The 18969-nt window shown below is 50.3% G+C and overlaps 1 protein-coding gene across 5 annotated transcripts in view; it reads left to right on the forward strand.

The window, feature by feature from the left end:
- Positions 1-18969, forward strand: part of mgaa (MAX dimerization protein MGA a) — a 39967-nt gene that overhangs the window by 16676 nt on the left and 4322 nt on the right. Inside the window, exons 2-23 of one of the 5 annotated variants that reach the window (XM_005947479.3) lie at positions 1368-2458; positions 4401-6105; positions 6187-6442; positions 6528-6644; positions 6778-6900; positions 7014-7744; positions 10363-10633; positions 10709-10836; positions 10927-10995; positions 11083-11194; positions 11271-11590; positions 11899-12201; positions 13092-13425; positions 13524-13811; positions 13891-14549; positions 14639-14761; positions 14838-14949; positions 15685-15791; positions 16216-16304; positions 16518-16620; positions 16804-16915; positions 17038-17397. In XM_005947479.3, coding sequence (XP_005947541.1) covers positions 1428-2458; positions 4401-6105; positions 6187-6442; positions 6528-6644; positions 6778-6900; positions 7014-7744; positions 10363-10633; positions 10709-10836; positions 10927-10995; positions 11083-11194; positions 11271-11590; positions 11899-12201; positions 13092-13425; positions 13524-13811; positions 13891-14549; positions 14639-14761; positions 14838-14949; positions 15685-15791; positions 16216-16304; positions 16518-16620; positions 16804-16915; positions 17038-17397 — 7453 coding nt within the window. In that variant the 5' untranslated portion in view covers positions 1368-1427. Of the gene's footprint in view, positions 1-1367; positions 2459-4400; positions 6106-6186; positions 6443-6527; positions 6645-6777; positions 6901-7013; positions 7745-10362; positions 10634-10708; positions 10837-10926; positions 11195-11270; positions 11591-11898; positions 12202-13091; positions 13426-13523; positions 13812-13890; positions 14550-14638; positions 14762-14837; positions 14950-15684; positions 15792-16215; positions 16305-16517; positions 16621-16803; positions 16916-17037; positions 17398-18969 lie in introns of all 5 variants that reach the window. The other 4 variants (XM_005947483.3, XM_042213429.1, XM_042213431.1 and 1 more) reach the window with 4 other exon arrangements.

The raw sequence follows: 18969 nt of genomic DNA on the forward strand, positions 1-18969 counted from the left end.
TCCACCAGTGTGTGAATGTGAGAGTGAATGAATAGTGGCATTGTAAAGCGCTTTGGGTGCCTTGAAAAGCGCTATATATATATCCAATCCATTATTATTATTATCATAATAATCTGACAATAACTATAATATTGGCCATATTGTATATACATTACCACAGTGAGATGATTTTAGTCTCATGAACAACATTAGCTAATTGTTATTTACTAACTAATCTTGAAATGACTGTTCAGCACAGAAATGAAGCCCAACAATCATGTTTTACAGTCCTGTGGTCTCAGCCTCAGATACTCAACTAATCAAAGTGATGTCATAAAACATGAACGAACAATAAAACATTTTGTTCTCCTTCATTTCTGTCAAACAAAGCTGTATGAAACGTTTCCAGCTGTTAGTATCATGGTTGCTAGGCAACCTGGGCAGCGCAACGGAGGCTAGACCGTCCCATTTCACAAGTCTACAAGCCTCGCACTTCCGGCCTCAGCGGTCTTTAAGTACGCGGCCCTTGAGGACTGTTAAGGCTGCAGACCCTGAATTGGGATACAGCCATACATACATGTTTTGGTTTGTGCAACTGGTCCGTCCGGTTATTGTCTCCCCAGAAACATTTCCGTTGTGTTGTGTGTGCTTTTGCAGCGTTTTTCTTTTTGCAGCGTTTCTGTTTTGCAAGTGTTTCCTGAAGTTGCAGTCTGTTTGGCCTCTCAGGGCCACCGTAGAATTCTGAGTAAAACCAAAGTAACGAAGTAACATAGTTACTTTGAAAGTAACGAAGTAACATAGTTCTTTGAAAAGTAAGTTACCCAACACTGTATATACGTCACTCAGATAACTTAAAAATGTTATTGTTGGGCTTTTTTCAGTGTTTTATGTGTTCCTGAGTAAATCTGTTTGGCTGAGATTAAGTTCTGGTTTTCACACAGTTGAATAAACGTCAAACAGAAAACGGATTAAACAGGAGTGTGAGATGGTCGAGTTTACTCCAGCGTCCTGTTATATTTTAGACAGCAAGGAGCAGACGGCCGAGTTTATTAAACTCCACCGAGACAGCGGTGACGCAAATCTGAAGCCTAGACCGTCCAATTTCACAGCCCTTTACTTCCGGCCTACCCGACCTTCTGAGGACCGGGCCCACGTAGACCGCGAAGGCCGGGTCCTCAGGAGCTAAAGTCTGTGTGAGGGGGTCTTTGATATCCTCTCCAGGGCTCACGGTCCTCACAGCTCAGCTTTGTGATCCAGGTGCATCCTGGAGAATTGTGTGTGGAGAATTCGGGCATTAACGAAACCGTCGGATGATGTTTTAACACATCACCGGACTCAGTTTGAGCATCTTGTGCAGCTGTTATTGACTCTGTGCTTCTTGTTTTCAGGATGCTGTCCTGACCTGTCGTGCAGATGAATAAACTCCAGGATCCTCGTTGGACCTGTTCATGGCTTCTAAGAAGAAGCAGAAAAACATGGTGTTCCATCAGGAAAGGGCGACCACCCCTGCAACAGCAACCGCTGCCAGCAGCCCCCCTTTGTCATGGTGCGTCACCCCGAAACCCGGGAAGGCGAGCGAAGGTGGGGTGGAGCAGGCCGTCAGGAGGGGCACTGAGCAGAAACATCCCGCCAGCGAAAAGCCTCAGTCGGACACTCTGCCACCGGAGAACACCTGCAGGGGCATCACAGTGACCCTGGAGAACCACAGCATGTGGAACGTGTTCTTCAGATGTGGAACAGAGATGATTCTGACCGAACAAGGCAGCAGGATGTTCCCCTACTGCCGCTTCCGCATCTCCGGCCTGCAGCCATCCAGGAGGTACACTCTGATGATGGACGTCCAGCCGTTAGACAACAGTCACTATAGATGGACCGGCAAGAACTGGCAAGCTGATGGTAAAGGAACACGGCATGCAAAGAGTCAGCCTTTTGCTCATCTAGAGTCCCCGGCGACGGGCCAACACTGGATGCAGAGTCCGGTGTCCTTTTACAGGATGAAGCTCACGAACAACATCTCAGACCGAGACGGGAACACTATTCTGCATCCGATGCACCGCTACCTACCGCGACTGCACGTGGTCCAGACAGACAAAGCTGCTAAAGACATAAAACTGAGTGATCCCGGTGTCATTACCTTCTCATTCCCCCAGACTGAATTCATGGCGGTCACAGCCTATCAGAACGCTCGGTTTGTTCAGCTGAAGGTCAACTACAACCCGTTCACTAAGGGACTGAAGGAGGACGGGTCTGGTTCATGGGGAGGAAAACTGAAAGCGAACTCTGGGGATCCGTTCCATAAACAAGGAGGATTTGCTGAGCAGTTTCCTGTGAAGGAGAGCCTGAGGTCTTTGCTGGCAAGCCACAAACCTCGAGCCTCCAAATCAGTGGAGTCCAAACCTTCAGTGCCCGGAGACCTCAAAGACAGTTCCACTACAAACAGAGATCCGCCTGCTGCCATGCCCCCCGGGCAGATTTTGGGGTAAGACTTTGATTCTTTAGTTTCTCTGTACTGAGTATCAGGTGTGTAAGAAAGACGTGTTTCCAGTCAGCCAGCGGACTTCCTGTGTTTAGGCTCATGTTAACCGTCGGTGTGTCGTAACCGTTCTTCCACTGACGAGCACCTCCAGAGAAATATCTCTGTGTGCCACAGCAGTTGGGGTGGGTCTGTTAGGTAGTGGAGAGAGTGGATTACCTCTGAGAAACCCACCACCAGCCCAACTGCTGCTGTCCACCTCAGCCACCTGTGTAAGCTACACATCAAGCTTTAGTTTCATGCACAAACTACAAATCGATGGTGACATGAATAAATGTTTGATGGATCTCCACCTTCCTGCTGAAAACTGAAAAACTGTTTGCAGAGATTTTAAATTGGTGGAGAGATGCTGTAGTTGTTTAGAACTAAAAGGGCCAGAGTTCCAGAGAAACTAGAAAGTAAAAGTTCTTCAATGGGAGCAGTTTAGGGGCAACGTTTGAATTTTGAGGGTCTTTGGTTCCCCACCGAACCAAGGGCGTCTTGTTCTGATTGTCCATCAGAATATTCAGGAAAGCGTTACACACAGTTTCCTGATCTTTAGTGTCTTACCTTGAACACACTTATTTTTTATCTGTTCCATAACGACAGCACAAAGCAGTCTGTGATGCTCCCAGTTACTTGCTGTAAATGTTCAGCTCTGGTTCGTGAAGCCCAGCAGGTGTTCGCACCCAGTACTTTAGCGTTTTTCCATCTCACGCTGCTGAATTATGGGATGGTTTTTGGTTTGTTTTGCTCCTGGCAGTCTGTGGGTATCATAGAAGCAGTCACACATGACTGAATATCTGTTAATTCAATTCAATTTTATTTATACAGCACCAAATCACAACAGCAGTCGCCTCAAGGTGCTGTATATTGTACAGTAGATCCTACAATAATACATGCAGACAAAAACCCAACAATCACATGACCCCCTATGAGCAAGCACTTTGGCGACAGTGGAAAGGAAAAACTCCCTTTGAACAGGAAGAAACCTCTGGCAGAACCAGGCTCAGGGAGGGGCGGGGCCATCTGCTGTGATTGGTTGGGGTGATAGAAGGAAGACAGGATAAAAGACATGCTGTGGAAGAGAGACAGAGATTAATAACAGATATGATTCAATGCAGAGAGGCCTGTTGACACACAGTGAGTGAGAAAGGTGACTGGAAAGGAAAAACTCAATGCAATGATTGTTAGGACATCTAGAACCGAGCTCTCCCTGGAATTCTTCCCCTGGATAAATGACTGAACATTTATCTGCAAACTTGAGTTGCTGTGTGACCTGCAGACCTGGTTGTAGATCTAGGTCTGCAACCAGGTGCTAACCACACCTTTGTCCGTGTTCCAGCCAAGGAACTCAGAGACTACCTGGCAGGTTCTGTCCTCTTGATGTCGAGTTCTCCTCTTCACCATCAGCCAATCAGCTAACATAGCGGTTAACGGCAAATCAGACGTGTCACAGCCTCCATGATGGTGGTTGTTTGGTGCATTCAAAACTGAAGTTGGAGGAGATGTTTGTGACATCGTTACACTGCAGGAGAATCATAAAGGCTGTGGTGGCGGGTCAGTTTGCGGTTCTTCTATTCCCTGGAGAACCGTTCTGCATGAGTAAAAGCGAATAAAACCATGAAAATAAGATTATTAAGGGATTTTTAAATGCTTAAAAAAAGAAGAAACAGTGCTTCGAAGCCTTTACTTGATTTATTTTTTTTTAAAGTTAGACAAATACAACATCACAGAGAATCAGAGATCCCAAACCCCTTTGCACAGGAGGAAACGGGCTAATTTTAGCTCCATGTATGAAGCTTGATTGTAAACAGTCCTCTCAACGAGTTTAATGCTGCAGGTTTTGATTGACCTCATAAATAACACCGATGTCACTAATCCAATGTTTTCGTTTGCTTTGCCTCAGCAGCGTCTCACGTCCAGCTCAGAAGTTGTTCTCGGAGCTGATTCGTGAAGCTCACGTTTCACTGCAGAGATGCAACCTGGAGCAGCTCGGCATCAATCACAGCGCCTCTCTCAGAGCAGAGCAAACCAACACTAAGAACTCGAGTGTAAAAGCTAAAGGACGAGAAGCCCTTAAAGACAGTACATGTGTTAAAGCACCTCCAAGGAAATGTGAAATAAGAGGGACCATTAAGGACGACGGGCAGTCGCTGAATTCACTAAACTGTAACGATGGTGTTGGGAGGGGTGGTCCTGGTCGTGCTGCTCCAGAAGTATCCCAGAACTCCTCTGAGGACTTGGAGCACCGACCTAACCCAGACGCTACAACAGAGACAGCCACAAAGCAGCACAAGCGGCCGGCTCGGCTGCCTCTGCCAGCGCTCGCTCTCTTTCTGAGGCAGCACTCTAAAAAGACAAAGAACAAACCGGACTCTCTGGCCCCGGCAGCTCCTCCTGAGCGCCTGTCCGTATTGGCCAGTTCTGCTGCTTCTTTTGCACATCCGCTTTGGGAAGGTACCACCGGTGCAGCATATCCCTCCAAGGATCTCGGCAGCCTGAAGCCCGACCTCACGACCTCCGGATGTACAGATCCTCTAGCTGACATGGTTTTTAATGTCTCTGGACAAACAGTGTCTCCTCAGCAGCCCGGTCCAGCTGCTGCTGCACATCTGCTGGGTCCAAGAACTGACGACCGCTCGGCTCGCGTTTCCGAAAGCCCGGGCCCAGAGCCGAGAGGCCCTGACAGTACCCAAGTGTTACCCGGCTTAAACCAGCCATTCTGCTCCCTCGGGGCGTCTCTTACTACCTCTTCACTGCCTCCTACTGCCCCCCCGCCCCTCCACACAGTGTTATGTTCCCCGAACTCACCACAAACACCACCTGAATCATCGACACCACCTTTAGACTCCCCCACCCTGAGGTCTTCGCTTCCTGACCCAGAGTGTTCGTCCTTCGGCTATGAGCCGATGTCTCCTGCGAGTTCTCCAGAACCTTTACCTCACCTGCCGGCCTCGATCGCTTTAGAGCTCGACTCTGCGGCCTCTGAAGCATGTGATGCAGCAGGACCTCCTGAAGACTCGCAGGACACCGAAGACCCGTCTGTGTTTAAATGGCATACAGTGTTACCTCCACCCGAGTCCTTCGTAGACACGTCATTCACAACATTTCAGCCTCCACCGCAGACTTTACCTGAGGACCCTGAACCACAGAGTCCAAACACCTCCATGCCTGCTCCTGATCCTCCGGCATCTTTCCCAGAGAGCGAACAGTCGCTGCCCTTCCCCGCAGAGCTATCCCCACTCGCCCTTCAACTGCCTCTGTCGCCAACCTTCTCGTCAATAGACGGCGACGGACTCTCTCCCACGCCTTCACTCGCTGACCTCGTGCAGTTTTTGTCCAATGACGTCGACCTCGGGATGGGGGTGGAGTTTTCGAACACTGAGGCGGCGGCTGTTCCCTGCTTACCTGTGACAGAAACACATGAACCTTCTCAGCAGGTCCATCCGCTCCCAGCCAGAAAACCCTGCAAGCGAAAGAAGAAGGAGGTTCGGCAGCGAAGGCTTGGCAAGAGCGAGGTGGAGCAGGAGGTGAACGACTCCACCTACAGGAGCATGCAGCCGAACCTGGAGGAAGTGGAGGAGCAGTTATTCATCTCTTTCACTTCAAAGGTAACGTTGGATAGATAACTGATCATAAACCACCATAATACAGCATGCATACTAAGGGTTAACACACAGCCCCTGTTTCAGGAGGCTCTTAAGCTCCACCTGGCCGACTCCTCCGACAGGCCGGCTCCACGGCCCACACCTGACGGTCAAAGAACTGCAGACTCACCTGAGGGCGGTGACCGGTTGGACATAAGCGATGAACAAAGCTCCGACTTAAACCCATCCAAACCCAAAACGGAGAGTCTGGCAGAGATGATCGCTTCCTTCCAGAAGATTCTGCTGAGAGACTTGAAGCTCATGAAGCACAGGCAGGTCATCCACCCTGTGCTGCAGGAAGGTACGATCCCCTGGTTCCTGTTTGCAGGCAGCAGGTAGAAGCTCTCTGTTCTGTCTCTGACTGCTTTTGTTCTTCTCTGTGAAAGTCGGTCTGAAGATGAACCTGCTGGACCCGTCTCTGGCCATTGACCTACAGTACCTGGGAGTCCGCCTGCCCTTCCCCCTGCCGGGCGCCAGCATGGAGCCGCTGTCAACGTCTCAAGGTGAGCATGAGTACGAACAAGCAAAGTGTCCTGACTCACCTGGACTCACCTGTGCCTGAACACCCAGCCTGAGCAGAACACCTGCGAGTCCGTGTACAGGTAACAGCTCCGCCTGTGTTCTCTTCTGTTTCAGGTGTTTCTGCTGCATTTGTGTCCCGAACAGGAAAAACCACAGACGTCACTCAGATTAAAGGTTGGAGAGCGAAGTTCACGTTGTCTGAGACTCCACCCACACCTTCAGCCTGCAGACCTGAAGGTGCTTTTCTACGCCATGCGCTCACAGCTGGTTATAGTTTTGTTGTTTTTCAGCTCGGCTCCGGCCGTGCTGGGCCGTGTGCTGGTCTAACTGGTTTGTGTTGAATCCTGCAGCCGGTTCGAGTTCAGAGCCGCAGAAGAAGAACCTGTCGGCGTTCTGCAGCGATATGCTGGACGAGTATCTGGAGAGTGAGGGGAAGCTGATCGACGAGCGTGCCGCCAGCTTCTCCCAGCCGCCAGTGGAGCCGCTGGTGTACGAGCTGCCCACCAGGAGTACCAGCTACGTCCGGACCCTGGACCACGTCCTGAAGAAGCAGACCGCCGACCCTTCCTCCTCTGACCTCATATCTGGGTTCATTCCCCCCTCCAAGAGGCCCCGCTTCAAAGAGCCTAAACCAGGCCGGAGGGGTGAGAGGAAGCAGAAAGGTTCTAAACAGAGCAAACTCAGACCAGAACCTGCAGCTGCTCTGGGTCCTGAACCCAGTCAACTGGAACCTCAGCAGCCTGTGGGCCACGCCCCCTCAGCGCCTCCATCACGCCCAGATTCAAACCCCATCAAGAGGCGGAGGAGGCTCAAACCCAGGACCTCATCTCAGACCCTCAGTCCCTCTAGGGCCACAGTGCCCCCATCGGTTATGTCCAGGGACCTGGCCCCGCTGGAGTCGGACTCTGAGCTGGGGGGCGGGCAGAGCGAGGACAGCGGCAGGAGTCGGCGCCAGCCGATGACCCGTGCTCTGCAAAAACAGAAGGTCCTGGAAGACGGTGCCGTGTGGGAAGGCCTGCGCCGGACCAGCATCACTACGGAGAGGGCCACCATCGCCCTCACGTCCCTCTTCACTCAGACGGTGAGCATTCATTGGCTGCAGCATCTCCTAGAGGGTGGGGGTGAAAGTGCAGCTCAGTGTAAAACAGCTGTTTGTTTTTGTGATAAATGATCATTTTAATGTTCTCTTTGAAAAATACTGCAGGAACTTTGTGCTGTGTGAGTTTAAATGATGTGAAGGGCAAATTAACAGGTAGGGATGGGTATCGTTTAGGTTTTATCCGATACCGGTGCCAAACGGTACTTTTGAAACGGTGCCGGTGCTCAAACGGTGCTCAAACGGTGCTTAAAGAATGGAGAACACAAAATTGGTCCAAAAACCTCTCATGTTCAGCTGGTTTTTTTGTAAAAAGATAACAATGTTAGCCTTTTCTGCAGCTATGGGGCATATATGGTATCACTCTTGGCTGGAAGCAGTGCTTAAACAATGGAAAAAACACAAACTTTGTCCAAAAACCTCTCATGTTTAACTGTTTTCCACTTTTTCTTTGGTCATTTTAGCCTTTTTGGCCAGGGTGAAGGGAGTATCTGCCATCAAACAAGAAGACAGCCGCATGTAGCTATGATGATGTTTGCTAGTTCACCTTACATGCATTAATGTAATAACGTGGTTAGCCTACTCAACGTAAATTACACACGAACAACATTAAGCTACTCACGCAGAGAAGAACGGCTGCTGCTGCATCATCATCCTCATCATTTCTGCTACACTGGCAGGGCTAGGGGCCAGGACTCTCCTCTTCGGGTTTTTGGGGGATGTTGCTAACTCCGGGTCCGATAACAGGCACCACACCCGCAGTAGATGTGCTCGGTGTGAGGTCTCGCAGCAAGCTATCAAATACGGCGCATTTCTCGGCTTTTAAAAAAAACCGCTATGCGTCGCCAGGTGTTTCATCAGATTTGAGGTGTTACCTCCTTTGACAGTATCACAGTATCAGCTTAAAGCACTTGTTGCTGCTGAGTTTGCATCTTTTGCTGTGAAGTACAGCCAGACTTTGACCGCTTCGCCTTGGGCATTTTTAATCTGTAGCTCTGCTCTAAAAGAACGTACGTACCTGGCCCCGCCTACTATCCTCGGAAACGTAAAATGATTGGCTAGAATAGTGTATCACAGCTCAGGAAAAAAGCACCGAAATAAAGCACCGAAATGTGCGCTGCTTTTCGGTCTGGTTACTACCGTTTATGTCAGAACCGGTGCCATGATGGCACCAGACACCGGTACCCATCCCTACTAACAGGTGTTTATTACAGACCAGTAATAACAACCACACACTGTTAATAATCACGGACTATTAAAGATAATTAGACACTATTACAAGGTTACAACCAATGTTCCCTCTAAGCTGGCAGGTGTCTGCGCACAGAAAAAAAATCTAACCTGAATTGAAATTAAAATTAATAGGTTAACGATTCTGTTCTTCAGTGTTAGTCAGTGAGTGTCTGGCTGCTCCCGTATGGGATCAGAACGATGCCACCTTATCCCAAAGTCCAGCCGATGATGCGATTCACATTCGTATATACCAGTTTTTAAATTGTGTTGATCGGCCACGTAAAACCAGAGTTACAATAAAAATATCTGCAATGTTTGGTTTTCTTCCTGAATACTGTCGTTGTTTATATTTACTGCGGGAAGAAACGGTAAAAACGGCGTTTTATAAGGAAAACGCTCGAAAGCCTGTGAGCAAAGACAAAACCCAAACTCCTCCTACCCTCCCGTTTCCTATTGGTGCAAAAATGTACCATGTCGACCAATCAAAAAATGATATGGCAACATGGCACTTAGTAGTTTAGGAAGGGGGAAGTTTTAGGAGTGACAGCGTGTTTGAGATGTGAGAGATTTGAGACATTTAGCGTGTTTTGGTCTAAAGTTAGTGTGTTGTCTTGTGTAGTTAGTGTGTAGTTAGTGTGTAGTGTAGTCAGTAGTTTTGTTGTGTGTGTCAGAACAATGAGGCGACTCCTGTGTTACAGGTGTTATAGCAGTGATACATCTGCTGTTGTCAGGCCTGCAGGTATCAGGCTGTTGTTCTCCTTCATCTCATCATCAATCATCATATAATTAATTGCCCAACATTGGTCATTATTTACTGTATTTTGCAGACAGAGTTGCAGACTCTCTCCCAGACCACAGACTCATAATACAGTCAGCTTTATACAAAAAAAAGGTTGTTTTCAAAATTGGAGTTAAAGTTATTTTTACTTCCAATAGTGTTAACATGCTACACAGGTCAGTGACTACATTTTTGTTTTACATTCTCATTGTAAGTGGGCTGAAGCAGTTAATTAAAAGTCGTCTAACATAAATGCTGTAATTTGATTATTTTAATAAACCGTAACCTGGATGATTCGCTGCCGGCGTGACCACAGCGCACACGTCCAAGAGACCGCTCAGGTAAAGTAATTACAGATTAGTGAGCAGTGGTGCGGCGCTCTCGTGCCGAGCCTAAAACAAACTCTGGGTTATCTGCGTTTATTTAAAGGTCAAAAACTAAAGTAGACGTGTTGACTGTGTGACGCTGCTATCAACAGGAAGCACAGATGTCAGTGCAACACAAGCAAGAAAAAAATGAATGCGAAACACTCATGAGGAAGTGGGCAGATTTTCACACGTTTAGAATAAACAGGTCTGACGTTCTTCTTCAGGGTTTTGTGAGCGAGAACCCAACGGCGCCGATCCAGCTGAGCCGCAGACGAGCGCCGCCGTGTCTGAACGAGTTCTGCCGGCTGGGCTGCGTCTGCCTCGGCCTCTCCCGCGACTCCAGGATCAGCCACTGCGGCCGGCCAGCGTGCATGTTCGGCTGCAGCTGCCTCAAACAGAAGGTGGTCCTCCTCAAGAACCTGGACGGGTCCGACTCCAGCCCCTCCTCACACCACGGGAGCACCAAGAAGAAGAGGAGGATGAAGATGGCCTACGGTGAGTCTCTGCGGTTCACGGTTTAAGCGTCAGAGAAGCATAGATAAAAATAATAACCCCGTGGTCATGTCGCAGTTCTGAAGGAGGCGGACAGCGTCTCCCAGCCTGCCGAGCGGGTCCGGACTCTGTGGAGGAGGGATCTCGGGCGCTCTGATCCAGAGCCGGTACGCATGCCTGAGGCGGCTCCACAGACCCGCCCTGCGGTAAGGACCTGTTTAAACATGGACGTAGCACTTTAAAGGCCGTTCTGCACATGTATCCGCTGCACAAACTACTCGTTTCTTTGTTTCCAGAAGGTCCGAGAAGATCACCGCAGCTGTGCCAGAGTCCGAGGATACTCCAGAAAGATCCGGAAACAGAAGGTAAGCCAGCAGTTCCTGAGGGAACGAGGCTCTTACTGTAAATGTTTGTTCTGCTGTGATTTGTGCCATTACCTGATTCATTGCCAGGTGAAACCGACACCGTCTGTCCACCGGGAGGCAACCAAAGGCACCGTCCGACCTGATCGGCCGAAGCCCCACAAGGTGAAGAAGCTGAAGAAGACCTCTAAGCCTCCTGCAGGTGCGTTCACGCTGCTGCTCTCCCATCAGCCCCTGCTGCCATGTTTTCTGTCCTTTCATGGAGGTTTCCTCTGCAGGTGAAGCCCTTCAGGCTCCGACTCCCTCCGAGCCTCCTCCGAGTCCTCCTGCTGAGCCGACCCCGAAGCCGTCGAAGCGTCTGTTCATCAGGGCCGACTTTAAGTGGAAGAGCGAGGCCGACCGGACCCTCGTGCTGATGGAGCTGTGCGAGGCGATGGCTCAGAACCGGCTAGACCGCCCGTTCTGGATCAAGAACTTCCTCATCCATCCCACCGGCCAGTCTGTGGAAGGCAGCGGCGCCGAGCGCTGCATCCAGTACCACGTCAAGATATCCAGATCCGCGCTGAAGGCGAGGAAATCGACAGCGCCGCGCAGACAGGTGGGTGCCGTCGCAGCCTCCTCTGTAATGGTGCATTTTCATTGATAAGTCATAAAGGTGGTAGAAATGTTTCTGATTGGTTGAGTCTGAGTTTCAGAAACAGTCCTGCCAGCTGATTGGTTAGCTGCTGGGCTGTTTCCACCAATCACAGCTGCGTTCACCTGTGAAACAAATGAGCTTTAGTTTATGTGGTCACCATTTCCTGTCATCCAGAAAATGACCGCAACGCCTGTAACCATGGTTACGCGTGTGTCACAGGGATAAACTCGCTTGACGTGTGATGGTTGATTACACCTCATGTCTTTCAGGTGGATGCAGCATGGGTGGGCAGGAAGGTGGAGCCTCTGAAGGAACGTAACATGAAGAAGGAGCACAGAATGCAGGAGGCGGAGCCTGTGGAGGACTGGCAGAGGGAGGTGGAGGAAGATGACATCACAGAGGAGGATGGCTTCACGGATCAACAGGTGGACGATTGGACAGAGAGCAGTGGACAGGAAGTGACGTCAGAGGCGAAGGTCAACATGGCTCTGCCTTTCCTGACGGGAATCTCGCCTGCCGGCTTCCTCTCAGCCAATAGGAAAGCGCCGGGAGGAACGGACCAGCCAATCAAGGTAAGAATGAGCTGAGCCCCTCATCTGGCACTCTCCTCAGCTCTTTCTGGAACAGTGGCGCGGCTGCCCCTCTGTTGGTCTTCCTTGGTCTCTTGTGTTCTGGGGTCCTCTGGATGTCTGGAGTCTTGATCTCCTCCATACCTGTTTCATGCCCTGGAGGACGGGGCTGTGGCCCCCCCACACCCTCTAGCAGGTCATTACATGAAGGAACCTTTTAAAAACGAGCGCGTCCATGCTCACAGGTGTACACACGGGTGCTCACACACACAAACTACACCCTTTTTGGCTCCTACCTCAAAGCACACTGTGCGCTGTCGATCTTATGTGCTGCAAAATAATGTTTAATATTTAGTATTTACTGTTACATTCACATAGATCATTGTGATGTTGTTTATGGTATTACTCTCGTTTTCTTCTGCTTGTTTTCTCTTTTCTCTTTCTCAACAGGTGATCCAGGTGATTCATAGATGTATTTTGTGTTTGTTTTGTTTGTTTTTGTTTTTTGCCCTTTATCCCCGTCCCTCTGCCCCGCTGTTTTTCTTTCTTTTCCCCAGTCAAGTCTGTCTCACATTTAGCAAGTGAAAATAAATAAAATAAACAATAAAAGGTGAATCAAATGGACCATTACGGCAAAGCTGGGATGGTCCATCTGGTAAAGTAAATCTGTTGGGCATCTTTATTCGCCTTTAGACAAAAATTCTGATGCAAAAGAGCCAAACGGGACAGGTGGGGAAAAAAGAATGAGCTGAGCTTCTTCACACGCTCGTCACAATGTCACCCTTAATTTCTATCTGTGTTTGCTGACCTGTGACCTGGGCGGAGCGTCACCAGCATCACGATTAACCTGCCGCTCGCCACTTACCTGGCTCTCCCTCCGTGTCGTCCTGCAGGTGAACGGGAAGCTCTACCCGCTGGCTAAGATCCAGCTGGGGAGGATGGGGGCGCTCCACCCGGCCAACCGGCTGGCGGCCTACCTGACGGGACGGGTGAGCTCATCCCGTCAGCAGCAGCCATCTCTGCGACCCCCCTCCTCCACCTCTGCTCGGAGGTCGGGGCCGACGCCTCTTGACGTCTCCTCAGCTTCCTCTGTGGTCTCTGACCTCGCTGTGACCACCACAAGCGCAGCGGCCACTACAGCCTCTCCCACTGTCACCACCACTGCTTCCTCTTCTGTGACCCCACCTGGAGCGGTCCCACCGCTCACCCTCCTGACCTCCATCACAGGTGAGCGTTTCCGTGTGATAGTCTGCCTTTGATCAATAAATAATCTCTGTTTCTGCCTGATCGATCAATAAAGTATTGATGAATCCGTCTGTGCTCAGAGTCTCTGTCCAGCAGCTCGCCAGCACCACCTGTTAATCCATCTCCAGGCACAGCGACCCCTAAAGCCCCTCAGGTAGTGCTGATTAAGGTCCCGCCTCCTCCTGGGACGGTTCCTGTCGTGGCCCCTCGTCCTCCGGGCCCCGCCCCCGGGTCTCAGAGGATGCTCCTGAAGCCGGTCCAGATGGTTTCCGGCGTCCAGTTTTACCGCCGACCCGACGGGAAACTGGTCAAGCTGGTCCCCGTCAGCCAGCTGAGGGCAGTCATGCCCACTTCGCCTGCACAGACAGGTGAGTCTGCAGACCTTGGGGATGGGCGGGGCGTATCTGAGGTTAAACTAAAATCTTGATTGTGATTCTGTCCCTGCAGGTCCTTCCTCCTCCTCGCTCCTCTCCCCTGTGGCCCACACAGTCAGTCCCCAGGCTCCGCCTCTGCCCTCCTCGCCGTCCCTGAGCTCTGGCTTCCTGTCTCAGAAGGGCACCTGTACCTTTAAGATCCTCCCTGCCGACTCCAGCCTGGACCCCATCATCGTCACTTGTGCCAAAGCTCCGCCCAAGACCCCGACCAAGGTGCTAACGGTGCCAGGCTCCTTCACCCTGCTGCAGACACACCCCTCCAACCCCCCCATGACCCCAGTGAAGCTCCTGTCGCTCAAAGCCCCCGTGCCTCATGGCGCCGAGAAGGGTGTCGAAGGCGCAACGGCATCTGTGGTCGCCACGGGAGCAGGGGGGCTGATCTTCAAATGTACACCACCTCAAATCTCGCCCACCATCCAGATACCCTCAGAGGGCAATCCCACATCCCCGCTTTCGTTAGGGTTGAAGGTCATGCCTGCGCCACCGCCAGGTCCTCAACCTGAGGCGGCTCAGGACCCAGTGGAGCTGGACATCATCTGCGTGGATGAGAAGCCACATGTTACCACGGAGACACAGTCGTTAGAGGTGACGTCAAGCAGTGAGACGGAAAACTCGTCAGACTTCAGAGAGTCAGAGAGCGACGATGAGAGGGCGCCGCTCGCCAACAACACGGTAGGAAGGCGAAAAGGAAATACACACACACATGAAGAAGATCTCACACACTTCCTGCTCACAGATGTGTCTGCGTGTGTGTACTGCAGCGCCTCCTCCACACGGCGTTGGAGCGGCTGCGTCGGGTGCGGCTGCGTGAGCTGTTGGAGCGTCTGAGGAGGACGGTGGGACAGTCGGGGGAGAAGACGTCAAAGGTCTCGACGCTGAAGACGGTCAGTAAATGAACGCTTCTGATTGGTCGGTGGATAGGTGGGTTGGAGGGTAACGAGTGGTGCTGTCTGCTTGCAGGCGGTGGAGGTGATCCAGGAGCTGAGGAGGAAGGAGTCACAGCTGAAGAGGAAGAAGAGGAGGCTGAGGAGGAGGCGGGATGAGTACCTGTGGAGCGTCGCGCCGTCAGCAGGTGAGAGGCAGAAAGACTCAGGTGGGTCATGTGACCCTAACAGTGGCCTGGTTATTGGGAACGTCAGCACCGAGCAGGAGACGAGACAGAGCGATGTCATGTTCACGCAGGAACTATACAGCTTAGGGGGCGTGACCAGGACGTGCTCTACAGCCAATCATGTGAAGATTAATCAACCGCTGCGTCCCGATAATGAATGAATAGTTTAGTACGCCCCATCAGCAATGTGCGCCAGAGGTCAGCTGACAGCCGCTGGACTTGGAAGTTGCTGGGGGCGTCGCCTAATGACTGACGAAGGATGTGATGCTGACAGTGTGCGCTCTCTCACCTGTAAAATCCACACGATCAATAAAACTGCGGTTAACACGACCACGTGACAGATTTAGCATCGTGTTTATCAAAGTGTTTATTTATTCAGGTGTCAGACGGGTCCTCAGGGCGGCGCTACAGGACGCCTCTGACACAGTCAGGAAGCTGACGCAACAATGCTGTGATGATGCCGACGGTGATGATGGCAGTGATGAATCTGTGGCTCGGTGAACCGTAAAGCTGCTCTATACTCTGGCGAGTAGTCGTTCAGTTCTCTGATCGTCCCGGAGCGTTTCTGACAGCGAGCAGGCGGACGTCGCCTCCAGCGCGTGTTTTTTAAACTCTACTGACAAACTGCGAGACAGGCATGCGATGACTTCCTGTTTGAAGACGCGTCTCTGACTCGTGTGTCTGCTTCTTATTTAGATCCGATCAAGCCAACAGCAGCAGTGATGGCGGCGGCGCCAGAACTTTTGGATGAGCCGACAGTTATCTCATCAGATGAAGAACGAGTGGTTGTCACGGACAGCGATGTAAGAAACCATCATGGAAATTCATCTTTAACTCACTCTGACCACAGGAAGCTCCCTAAGTGTTTATTTTTTCAAAATAAAAGCACAGCTTTACAGGGAATAATTTATGGGAAAACGGAGATGAGGAGAGTGAGAGAAGCGAACTTAATTTATATGAAAAAGCAAGAAGTAGCAGGAAGTGAGACTAGGATTAAAAACCCTGGGATTAAATGTGACCCTGATCAGGTAAAGAAAAGTTCAGAATGAAGTTTAAAGAGTTTGATGAGATTTAAAATGAAGATGAGGAAACGAATGAAGATTTCAAAAACAAGCGTCAGGTGGGATTAACTGTCAGACTGTGCTTACAAAGAGCTTTGATTATTGATCGGTTGAACTTGAAGCCCGTCCGGCCATGCCTCACCCAAGGCGTCTGTGTTTGTGCCAGGTGGAGCAAGAAGATGATGAAGGTTGGGGCGTTGCCACTGAGACGGTGGGAGTGAACAGTTGGCTGGCGAGGAAGAGGAGGAGCTCAGAGTAAGAACCTTCCCTCCGCTCTCCGGGAGTCACCTGACTCCAAAAAGAACTACAGCAGAGAAAAAGGGGGCGGGGCTAAAACCAAATATGAAACAACAACCACTGTGAGGACGCTGCCCCACGGTGGTGGAAGTTGTAACTGCTCACCTGGTGGAGGTCAAAGGAACTGTAGGTTAGTGGGCCCGTGTTTAAAGTGTCTCTTCATGTTTTCAGGCTGAAGGAGGTGACAGCTCCTCGCGCCGGCTCTGCCCTCCTCGCGGCTCTCAGATCGGCCACGAGCAGCTCAGACTCTCCTCAGGAGCTACTGCTGGAGCAGGTAACCAGGAAACACCTGTAAATCATCAGAAGCGCTCTTAGCTCCTCCTCCTCTGATCAGGAACCTCCCGGGTTTCCTTCAATTTCTCGCTGATCACTGCGATTTAAACGCAGAGGGGAGGGGCTGTCGACGCTCCGCTGATGAAGACGAGCCTGACGTTTTCTGTGCTTTTCTGTGTTCGAGGCTCGACACGAGATTGAGGCGCTGCAGTCGGAGATGGAGGACCTGAAGAGTCTGAGGACGAGTCTGACGCAGCAGAGGGACGGACACGTCAGGGACATCTGCAGCAGAACAGGTGAGGCGTAGGTTCATCATGTGAAGCTGAAAACTCAAAGAGCTCTATGAACCCCAAGGCCTCGAAGACCTGCCTGCTCATCTGGAGGCGGAGCTCTAACCCGTTGGTGTGTTTGGCTGCAGGTAAGAGCGAGCGGAGGATCCTGAGGAAGCTGCAGCAGTTTTCATCCGAGCAGGAGAGGCGGCAAGCACCCAATCAGGTCACAGCAGGGGGCGGGACTTCTGCTCCTCCACCTGCGGGCAGCGATGGGTGTGGAGCAGGTGACGAGGTCGACAACATTATCGCGACAACAGCAGCCCAACAGAAGTCCACAGATGCCCCTCCTCCTTCTGTTTCTGCCCCACCCACTCCTACACCTGTCCAAGTGTCATCGGCCCACAATGCACCTGTGGACACGAAGCGTTCAAGGACTATTCCGAACATCCTGTCTCGCAGTAAGACTCAGGCTCCGCCTCCATCTGTGATCACAAAGGCCGCAGAAGGTGAGACCAAGACCTGTGAGCTCCTAATGAAATGATGGATTATTCCACTGAGTAATGCAAATGTCTGTGATTGTGTTTGTGAAATATTCAGGTTTAACTTTTTAAAGGAAATGTTTTCTTATGTGAAAAATGAATAATGTAAGATACAGTCAGAGGTCAGGTAACAGGAGGCAGGCTTCTGTGTCCGACCTGGGGCCCGTTCTTCGTACCTCGCTAAGTAAGTTAGCTGGATGAGATTGTTGACGATTTCGCGTGATCCTGGATCGTTCGGTTCCCCGAAGCTCATCCGGGACTTGCTGTCATAGCAACAGAGCCGTAAGCGTAAACCTGCTCGGGAGCAGGTTTACTTTATGTAAACAGGGTTAGATCGCGGCCACGCAGGTATGCCCGCGTCATTTATATGAAAGCAACAACGATATTTTACCACTGTTTCACCATAAATAAATATTATCAATGTAACTAAAGACAATGCAGCACCTGATCCTGTTATTGATTTCAGACAGATACATACAGGTCATTTCCTAATAAAGGGAAATGTACTATTAACATTCTATCACATGTATGTGATTATTACAGATGTAATTCATATTTCAGAGTAGCAATTGCAAATTACTTCGTGTAATCAAGATGAGAGACCACGGCTATAAAAGCGAAGGTGGATTTGGGAAGCCTGTCGCAGCCATGTCCTGTCCGTATACGCGAGCACCCATTGCGGAAGGTGCAAGATTGATAAGGAGAGTTTCAGAATTCAGCGTATATTGCGGGACAGACAGGATCCTTTAGCTCAGCGCGACAGTGTGCTCATAGAGAGATATCGATTTTCCCGTGAGGGTATTATTTACTTAACCAACTTGTTGACGAGGGGGTGCAGGACCACCACCTGTCTTTTTTTGCTCTGCCCTTTTCTTGGTTGCTGTTATAAAACGAACAACACATGAACAGATTATTTCAGGGTCTCTTTCAAGAGACGAAAAGCAATATAAGTGATAAATATTACCATTCTGTAGAATATTCTTATATTTCACTTTTACTTGTTCCCATGTTCTAGTGGGTCCTGTTGTGGCTCTAATGTGAAAGGGGATATAATATAACATAATATAATGTAATATAATATATGGATAATATAGTGTAATATAATAAATCTACCCTACCGCCTACTGGTGTTGGCCAGAGGGGCCGATGGCGCGATATGGCAGCCTGGCTTCTGTCAGTCTGCCCCAGGGCAGCTGTGGCTACAACCGTAGCTGCCTCCACCAGTGTGTGAATGTGAGAGTGACTGAATAGTGGCATTGTAAAGCGCTTTGGGTGCCTTGAAAAGCGCTATATCAATCCACTCCATTATTATTGTTTTATTAAATTACTTACGAGTTTAATTTGTCAGCAACTTTCTGCCAGCCCTCTCTCCTTGCTTTTGCAGCCTTTGCAGTGTTCCCTTGCGTTCTGATTAAACTCTGAAACTCCTGAAATCCCTCACTCAAGAGTTCTTGCTCTGCTGCCGAAAAATACCGAGCGCGCTCCTTCGACATTTTCGCCGACCAATCAGAGGGTTGCCGATCAATGTTTCTACTATCG

This window comes from Haplochromis burtoni, unplaced genomic scaffold (assembly GCF_018398535.1).
Source record: "Haplochromis burtoni strain Fernald_Lab_line unplaced genomic scaffold, NCSU_Asbu1 Contig_442, whole genome shotgun sequence".
NCBI lineage: Eukaryota > Metazoa > Chordata > Actinopteri > Cichliformes > Cichlidae > Haplochromis > Haplochromis burtoni.